Source organism: Tinamus guttatus, unplaced genomic scaffold (genome assembly GCF_059628265.1).
Source record: "Tinamus guttatus ecotype Peru unplaced genomic scaffold, ASM5962826v1 Tinamus_guttatus_pri_ptg000689l, whole genome shotgun sequence".
Lineage (NCBI taxonomy): Eukaryota > Metazoa > Chordata > Aves > Tinamiformes > Tinamidae > Tinamus > Tinamus guttatus.
Genome location: NW_028289223.1, coordinates 220,712 through 229,944, shown reverse-complemented (window position 1 = coordinate 229,944; position 9,233 = coordinate 220,712). Strand labels below are relative to the sequence as shown.

Sequence of the window (9,233 nt, the reverse complement as noted above, 5' to 3'; positions counted from 1 at the left end):
TGGTCAGAGAGGCCCCGCCCCCTCCGCAGGCCCCCCCCGCCCCGTCCCGGTAACCCCCGCCGCTACCGAGCCGCAGGCTCCTGCGCGCCGCCATGACCGCCTGCGCCGGAAGTGCCGCGCGCCGGAAGTTCCCGCCCCGCTGCTCTGCGCCTCCTCCGGCCGTGGGCGCCGCCATCTTGTCGTACGGCAGTAATTCCCGGGCTGTCCCGCTCGCGCTCCTCCCTTTCCCTCCCGAGAATTCCCGCCCTCCCGCAGGAAAACGCCCGATCCCGGGATAGAGACGACGTCCCGCTCGGAGCGCACCGGGACGGACGGAGCAGCTCCCGGGGCTGGGCAGGGCAGGACTCGAACCCGCGGTGGGCGAGAGCGGCGGCCCGGGCCATGGAGCGTGGGGAGAACGGGCGCGCGCCGGGGTTGGAGCGGTGGCGGGGAGGGAGCGTCTTAGTCAGATCATTGTCTACCAATTAAGAGCCTTTGTATTTGCATCACTGGTTACTAGAATTATCGTCCGAACGGTGTCCGAACATCGGTACTGCAATGGGGGGGGGGCGCATGCGCAGTGCGTTGAGAGGGCTCACTGCTGCCATCGCGTGTCCGCACATCGGTAGTGCAACGGGGAGGGGGATGCTGCGCATGCGCAGAGCGTCCGGAGCGCTCACTGCTGCCATCCCGTGTCTGAAAATCGGTACTGCAACGGCCAGGGAGCGGAGCGCATGCGCAGAGATTACGGAGCCCTCGCTACTGCCATCGCGTGTCCGAAAATCGGTACTGCAACGGGGAGGGAGAGCCGGCGCATGCGCAGAGCGTCGGGAGCGCTCACTGCTGCCGTCGCGTGTCCGAAAATCGGTACTGGAACGGGCAGGGGAGGGTCTCAGTCAGATCATTGTCTGCCAATTGGGAGCCTTTGTATTTACATCACTGGTTACTAGAATTATCGTCCGAACGGTGTCCGAATACTGGTACTGCAATAGGGAGGGGGAGGCGGCGCATGCACAGAAGGGAGGAGGGCAACGCGCCCCCATTGGCGGAGCCGTCGCTCGGGGCAACGCGCCGCCATTGGCGGAGGCGTCGCTGGGGGCAACGCGCCGCCGTTGGCGGAGCCGTCGCTCGGGGCAACGCGCCGCCATTGGGCACCTCCACGCGCAGACGCGGCGGAAGGGGCGGGTCTCCGGAGGCGGAAGGGGAAGGGCGCAGTCGGCGCCGCCGGCTCTCGCTCCCCCTCCCGCTCCCGGGGTGGGTCGTGTTACCCACAGGGGATCATTGGGGTAACGGGGGGCTGGTGTCGCCCACAGGGGGACATTGGGATCCTGCCTCTTCCAGTGTGAATGTGTCGCTGGGGGCAACGCGCCGTCATTGGCGGAGCCGTCGCTGGGGGCAACGCGCCGCCATTGGCGGAGCCGTCGCTCGGGGCAACGCGCTGCCATTGGCGGAGCCTTCACTCCGGGGAACGCGCCGTCATTGGCGGAGCCGTCACTCGGGGCAACGCGCCGCCATTGGCGGAGCCGTCGCTCGGGGCAACGCGCCCCCATTGGCGGAGCCGTCGCTCGGGGCAACGCGCCGCCATTGGCGGAGCCGTCGCCGGGGGCAACGCGCGGCGGAAGGGGCGGGTCGCCGGAAGCGGAAGCTGAGGGCGCAGGCGGCGGCAGCGATGGCGGCGCCTCCTGGTCACGGGGGAGCTGGTGTCACCCGCAGGGGGACATTGGGACCCCCCCGTGCCCCAGCGCAGACCATGGAGCTGGGGCTGGAGCTGCCGGGTAGGAAACCGGGATCCGGGGTGGGGGGGGTTAGTGGCGGGGGGGGGGGGGAGATAATGCGGGGGCTTAATGAGGGGGTTAATGAAAGGGCCCGCTAATGAGGGAGGGTTAATGGGGGGGTTAATGAAGGGGCTCGTTAGCCGAGGGGACGGAGACACAGGGGGGTGGTGGGGACATGGGGGGGACACGGGGATCCAGGGGGGAATAGGGGGAACGTGGGGGCTTTGAGGGGCCGCGCATGTCCCTGTGTCACCTGCGTGTCCCTCCGTGTGTCTCTGTTTCCCTCTGTGTCCTTCCATGTGTCCCCCAGTATCCCCCGTGTGTCCCCATGTGTCACCTGTGTGTCCCTGTGTGTCCCCTGCATGTCCCTCAGTGTGTCCATGTGTGTCCTTCCATGTCCCCTGTGTCCCCCCGTGTCCCTCCGTATCCCCTTTGTCCCTCAGTGTGCCCTCCATGTGTCCCCCATGTCCCCCGAGTCCCACCATGTCCCCCCATGTCCCCAGTGTCCCCCCATGTCCCCAGTGTCCCCCCATGTCTCCCGTGTCCCTCATGTCCCTCCATGTCCCCCTGTAGGAGGTCGGCCGGAGTCAGGACGCCCCCTCGATGGCAGTTAAAGGATCCTGCTCGTTTTGTTAGGTCCGGTATCCGAATTGACAGGGAGAGAGAGACAACCACCATAGATATATTGTCTTTTATTAATAGAAGAAAGATAATAAGTATTACCAGCTAGCTGGGGTCCGGGCTTTCCCACGCAGGGGTCACACCACGGACCTCGACCACTTCGAGCGTCCCTCTTTTATACCGTTCTTACCCAAGAGTGTTCCCCCTCCCGTTTTCCTGTTTTGCATTCTTGTTAATGTTATCTATTTTGCTGAATTAAAACATCTGGATAAGCAGCCCCCCTATCATCCTGATTGAGGGCAGGGCACCCTAACCCCGCCACCTATCAAGGGTCCAGACCTTGCCATGAGCAGGGCATCCTGACCCTGCCATCTATCAAGGGTTCTGCCCCTGCCATGAGCAAGACATCCGGACTCTGCCAGTTATCATGGGTCCTTGTGCTCTAAGACTCAGCTTATTCTACATTAGCTATTTAACCCCTACCTTCCCTGCTAATGCACCCTACATTCCCCCCTTTTTCTTTTGCTAATATCAGAGAATCCTTTCTCGATCTTTCTGAGTTTGTCGCATGAACATTATGTGCATAGAATTAACTCGATTTGTAGCTTTTTCCATTACCCCCATTACACATTTCCACATTATACAGATACACAGTAACAGTAATAACAAAATTACAAATACGCGTAATCCTTCTTTTATCAGTCCTGATATCCACCCAGGTAACCCTCCAAACAATGACTCTAGCCATCCGTCCATCAGTCCTTCTTCCTGTGTTATCTTCTGAGTGTGTTCCTTGAGCCAGCGCAATTGTTGTTGAATCGATTGGCTATGGTCCGACAGGTTAAAACAACATAGTCCTTCAAACTCCTCACATCCCTGTCCATGGGCGAGGAGCAAGAAGTCTATAGCCGCTCTGTCCTGTAGTAGTGCGTGTCGCAGGCTGTTCTGATCGAGCAGGAGTTGTTCCAATACCTCGGTTGTCGCATTTGCTTGCTTCTCACTCCAACAGGCTAACTTCGAAAGCTCCCTTAATGCATTTCCTGCTGCAGCTCCTGGCACAAAGATAGCTAAGGCGACCCGCGCGGTTACAGATATTAATTGTACATTATCATCACATTCCGGTGTTAAACCAAGGGAACGCTTTTGCCTTCTTTGTTCCTGCTTCATAGTTAACAACTTAGCTTTAGACGGGGCTATCATTGCCAGTTGCCCTAAATAACACGGTCCCCCATAGGCATTCTTAGGTATTCCCTGCCATGCTCTATCCCCACAAATTAGAAACACTCCATCTGGCAAGGCCTTAGCGGTATCATTATTCCATAGTAAATCTGTCCTATTATGTACCTGTCCTGATGGATCCCCCCCATATGCTCCTAAGGGTAATCCTGCAGGGTACCGTTCTTGTAACCCATCGACTGTCCCATTTATCCCACAGAATGTCCCGTTTGCATATATGGGACCGAAGGTTCCATCTCCTCCTATGGTCTTACGCCAGTCGAATATTGGGTCGGGAGATACATCAGTCCAACCCGAAGCATTCCACCATTGGGGCCTAGGGCCTCCTTTAATTATAATGTTCCATTGTGCCAGGAGTCTCACTCCTCCCTTTTCTCCAAAAAACTTGTCCCCAAACATAAAACACGTTTGGGTCCAATTATTGGAACTATTTCCAATTGCTTGTGCCCCCATCAAATTGAGCTCTTGGGGGTCCCAAGGCAATGAGATATTTAATCCCTTAATTAGCCTTACGGCACATTCCGAGGCACTTACTACCCCTGAGCAGTTTCCCGTAGATACCTTTTTAAAACTGTTGTCATCAAATCCCGGCTTCCCAAACAAGCAGGTTCTGAATGGATTACTAGCGGTGGTGAGGGACAGGCAGAATTCCTGATTCCCTGTGTTATTTGCCCAAGTCACCCACATATTACTTCTCTCTTCTATGTTGTATATCCCATTAGAACACCTCAGAATCATAATTAGCAGGACCATAATTACCCAAATTGTGTTACTGTACATTTTTCCTAATTAATTTCAATTTCAGAGGATTGTTACTATTCCTTCGGACCTCCCACTCCTCTGCTTTCTTCCGCTCTTCTTTGTTTAGCTTCCGGACGTGGGAATGGTGAATCCAATGTCCTATTCCATCGACCTTAACGGCAGTGGGTGTTACTAAAATTACTACATAAGGTCCCTTCCATCTGCTTTCTAATGTTTTTGGGTTATGCCTTTTTACCCACACCCAATCTCCAGGTTCGATATCCATTTCTGACCCCTTCTGATTTCTTTTATACCAGTTTTGTAGTAATGGGAATAACTCATCTTGTATTTCTTTTAAGATCTGCATCTCTTTCCTCATTCCTGAGTTTTTAGTTATTCCCTTCCTTATCTCTAACGGATATACTGGGGGTAGGGTCCCAAACATTATTTCAAATGGTGTAAAGTCTAGTACATATGGAGTTATCCGAACCCGGTATAGGGCAAAAGGTAGCATTGTTACCCAGTTCTCTTCAGTCTCTTTTACTAGCTTAGCAAGGGTTTCCTTTAGGGTTCTGTTCATCCTTTCCACCTGACCCGAACTTTGAGGATTATAGGCACAATGCAATTTCCAGTTGGTTCCCAGTGCTCGGGCTAATTCCTGTGTAACCCTTGCCACAAAAGCTGGTCCATTATCAGACCCGATGCTCACCGGTATCCCATATCTGGGGATTATTTCTTCCAAAAGTTTTTTCGCTACCACCTGGGCTGTTTCTTGCTTAGTGGGAAAGGCCTCCACCCACCCTGAAAAGGTGTCTACTAATACCAACAGATATCTATATCCGTATTTACCTGGTTTTATTTCTGTAAAGTCTACTTCCCAATGCCTTCCAGGCTCACCACCCCTTTCCCTTATACCTTCATGTACCTTCCTGACCCTCGATGGTTTCATTTCCTGGCATGCTTGACATTCCTCTATTATCCCTCTTAATATTTTCCTCTGATCTTGGAATCTCAACCCAAACTTTTCTATTAACAGTCCCATTTTTCTTTCCCCCAAGTGTGTGGTACTGTGTAACTGTTGCACCATCTTCTGTCCCAACCGCTTAGGAATTAACATTCTTCCTTCTGTATCGTAATGTCCTTCTCCTGCACTTTGCTTTTCTGCGACCTTTTGAATCCACTCCCTCTCCTCTGGGGTGTATTCATCCTCTCCAATTTCCTCTTCTTCTCTTAAAGTGTTGTGAGTCAGGGCTAGTACCCTTTGTATTTGTCCTTCTAACGCAGCTCGCCGGGCTGCACTATCTGCAGCTGCATTCCCTCTACTTATCGTATCGGTTTTCTTCTGATGTCCTAAGGTATGCACAATTGCCACTGCTTTTGGTTTCTGCAAAGCTGACAGCAAGTGCAAAACCTCTTCTTTGTTTCGGATTTCTTTTCCTGCGGAGGTAAGAAATCCCCTTTCTCTGTATATTGCTCCGTGTATATGCACTGTCCCATATGCGTAGCGACTATCTGTATAAATCGTCACTCGCTCTCCTTCTGCCATTTCTAGTGCCTTAGCCAAGGCTATCAGTTCCGCTCTCTGAGCCGAAGTGCCATCTGGTAAACGCTGGCTCCAAACTATTTCTCCCTTCTGATTTACCACTGCAGCTCCCGCCCTTCTTTTTCCTTGCTCGACCAAGCTACTTCCATCTGTAAACCACACTTTTCCCCCTTGCAGCGGCTCATCCTTTAAATCTTCCCGCACTGTCGCAGTTTCAGCTAACACCTCCTGACAATTATGCACAGGTGTTTCATATTCTGGGTTAGGTAGGAGAGTGGCTGGATTTAAAGTCGTTGGGGACGTATACATAATCCTTTCTGGGTTTAAAAGTAAGGCTTGGTAATGAGTCAGCCTAGCATTTGTTATCCATCTTTCAGGCGGTTGTTTGAGTAATGCCTCTACGTAATGGGGAGCTGTTACATACAGTTTTTGCCCAAACGTGAGTTTGTCTGCGTCCTTAACCATCATTGCCACGGCTGCAATGATTTTAAGGCACGAGGGCCACCCTGCGGCGACTGGGTCTAATTTCTTTGATAAGTACGCCACTATCCTTTTCCAAGGTCCTTGTTTTTGAGTTAGCACTCCCTTAGCAATTCCCGCTCTTTCGCTCACATATAAATGGAAATCCTTGGCTGGGTCCGGGAGTGCAAGTGCAGGGGCCTCTAGCAGGGCTAATCTCAGTTCCTCAAAAGATTTTCTCATAGCTTCTGTCCACTGCCAGTCTGGTTTCTCTCGACTCGCCTCATACAGAGGTTTCGCTTTCTCTGCAAATCCAGGTATCCACAAACGGCAGTATCCTACTGTCCCCAAGAATTCTCGAACCTCCCTTGGAGATCTGGGCTCCTGAATCCGAAGAACAGTCTCTTTCATGGCATCAGTTAGCCATCTCCTACCATCTCGTATCTTATATCCCAGATATGTTACTTCAGGACTACATAGCTGAGCTTTCTTAGCACTTACTCGGTAGCCTAGTTTATTCAATTCTTGCAACAACTTCCTCGTACCTTCCTCGCACTCCTCTTTCGTTCTTGCTGCTAGCAGCAGATCATCCACATACTGAAGCAATTTCACACTAGGATTCTGTCTCCTGAATTCACTCAAATCTTCCTGCAGTATTTCATTAAACAAAGTCGGTGAATTTTTGAACCCTTGTGGTAATCGGGTCCAAGTTAACTGACCCTTATATCCACTCTCGGGATCTTCCCATTCAAAAGCAAACATTTCCTGGCTCTGTTTTGTCAGGGGGATGGTAAAGAAGGCATCCTTTAAGTCTAAAACTGTATACCATCCCATATCTGGTGGCATCGTACTTAACAGAGTGTATGGATTCGGGACTGTAGGATGCACATCCTCCACTCTTTTATTAACTTCTCTCAGATCTTGAACTGGCCTGAAATCTCCTCCGGGCTTCTTTACTGGCAGTAGAGGAGTATTCCAAGGAGATTTGCATTTACGCAGAATGCCAGCTTCCAGTAACCTTTTAATGTGCTTTGCTATCCCTTGTCGAGCTTCAGGGGTCATTGGGTACTGTTTAACCCTAATCGGGTGAGCTCCTGGTTTTAATTCCACGACCAGAGGAGTTTTCCCTTTAACCTCTCCTACCCCCGAATTATCTGCCCATACTTCTGGGAGTTCCCTCATCCATTTTTGAGTTTCTGGTCCAATTTCTTCCTTCCTCTCTTCATACAGTCTATATTCGTCCTCTAATCTAACAGTCAGGACCTGTATCGGTTGTCCTTCCCGGTCATTGATCTTTACCCCATCGTCCTCGAAATATATCCTTACCCCCAATTTAGTTAGGAGATCCCGGCCCATTAAGGGTACCGGACTCTCCGGTATATACAAAAATGAATGCGTGATTTGTCTATTAGCTACATCTACCTTCCTTTCTGATGTCCACCGATATACCTTACTCCCATTTACCCCTCGTACTCGAGCTTTCCTTGTCGATAGTTTCCCCGCTGCTTTATTTATTACTGAGTATTCAGCCCCTGTGTCTACCAGAAATTTTACACGTTTCCCTTCCATTTCTAATTCTACCCAAGACTCGGGGAAGGGTTCCGAGTCCCGGCCCCTTCAGTCACTATCTTCTTTTGCCACCAGTACTCTAGGTGGCCTCCTTTCTCCTTTTTCTGGACACTCATTTTTCCAGTGTCCTTTCTTTTTGCAAATTGCACATTGATCCTTTCCTAACCGTACCCCTGTTCCTCTGGGGGGTGGTGGTCCCCTTCTTTGCCTCTCTGATTTTTCTCCTGCTTCAAAAAATCTTCTAGCCATTTCCCTCTGGTGTTTCCAATCCTCCCTTCTTATTCTCTCCTGTTTTTCTTCTGGAGTCTCCCTGTTGTTGTACACTTTCTCTGCTACCTTTAAAAGATCCTGTAAGGTTTGCTCCCCCAACCTCTCAATCTTTTGTAATTTCCTTCTTATATCCGGGGCAGCTTGATTTACAAATGCCAAGATGACAGCTGCCCGATTCTCCTCCTTCATAGGATCTAAAGGAGTGAATTGTCTAAACGCCTCTAATATTCTCTCTAAGAAAGCGGCAGGGCTTTCCTCGGCTTCCTGCCTAACAGCATTTACTTTTGCTAAGTTAGTAGGTTTACGCGCCGCCGCCCGCAACCCAGCCATCAGCGTTTGTCGGTATGTTCGGAGACGCTCCCTACCTTCAGGTTGTTCAAAATCCCACGGTGGTCTTACCAATGGGAATCCTTCATCGATAAGGTTCTGCTGCCCGGTGGGTCTCCCGTCCTCTCCCGGCACCAACTTTCGCGCCTCGGTCAGGATCCTTTCACGCTCTTCGGTCGTAAACAGCACTTTTAAAAGCTGCTGACAGTCATCCCAGGTAGGGTTGTGCGTAAACAAGATGGATTCTAATAAATCAATTAACGCCCCCGGTTTCTCGGAAAAGGAGGGGTTTTGACTTTTCCAATTATACAAATCGCTAGAAGAGAATGGCCAGTATTGATACGTACGCTGTCCCTGTGGCCCAGTTGTTCCAATCGTTCTAACTGGGAAGGCATGGGTGGTACTTGATATTCCTTCTTCATCTTCTCTTTGATGAGATCGTGTCCTATATGCGGGACCCCTATCTTCCCTTCTCTCCCTTCTTTGATCACTACTACTCGCCTCCCTTTGTGCCTCGGGCAGAGGTACGTAAGGGAGGGGGTTATGCCTACTTTCTTCGTCTAATATTTCTGGATATAAGGTCGAATCTGGTAGTACTGCTTTTTTCCCTTCCTTTCTCACTACGTAAATATCAACTTTTCCGTCTTTTCTACCCTCCCCCAAAAGAGGTTTCAGCCATGGGGGTGGATACAGAACCAAATCCTCCCATGTGA

The 9,233-nt window shown here is 51.2% G+C and overlaps 1 protein-coding gene across 1 annotated transcript; it reads right to left on the bottom strand.

Moving 5' to 3' along the window:
* Nucleotides 1-2,993: 2,993 nt before the first annotated feature.
* On the bottom strand, nt 2,994-4,064 carry LOC148591867 (syncytin-A-like; the record flags this gene model as incomplete). Its single annotated transcript, XM_088536643.1, has 1 exon — nt 2,994-4,064. A coding segment is annotated over exon 1 (1,071 nt), but the record flags the coding sequence as incomplete, so codon positions are not given.
* Nucleotides 4,065-9,233: the final 5,169 nt, after the last annotated feature.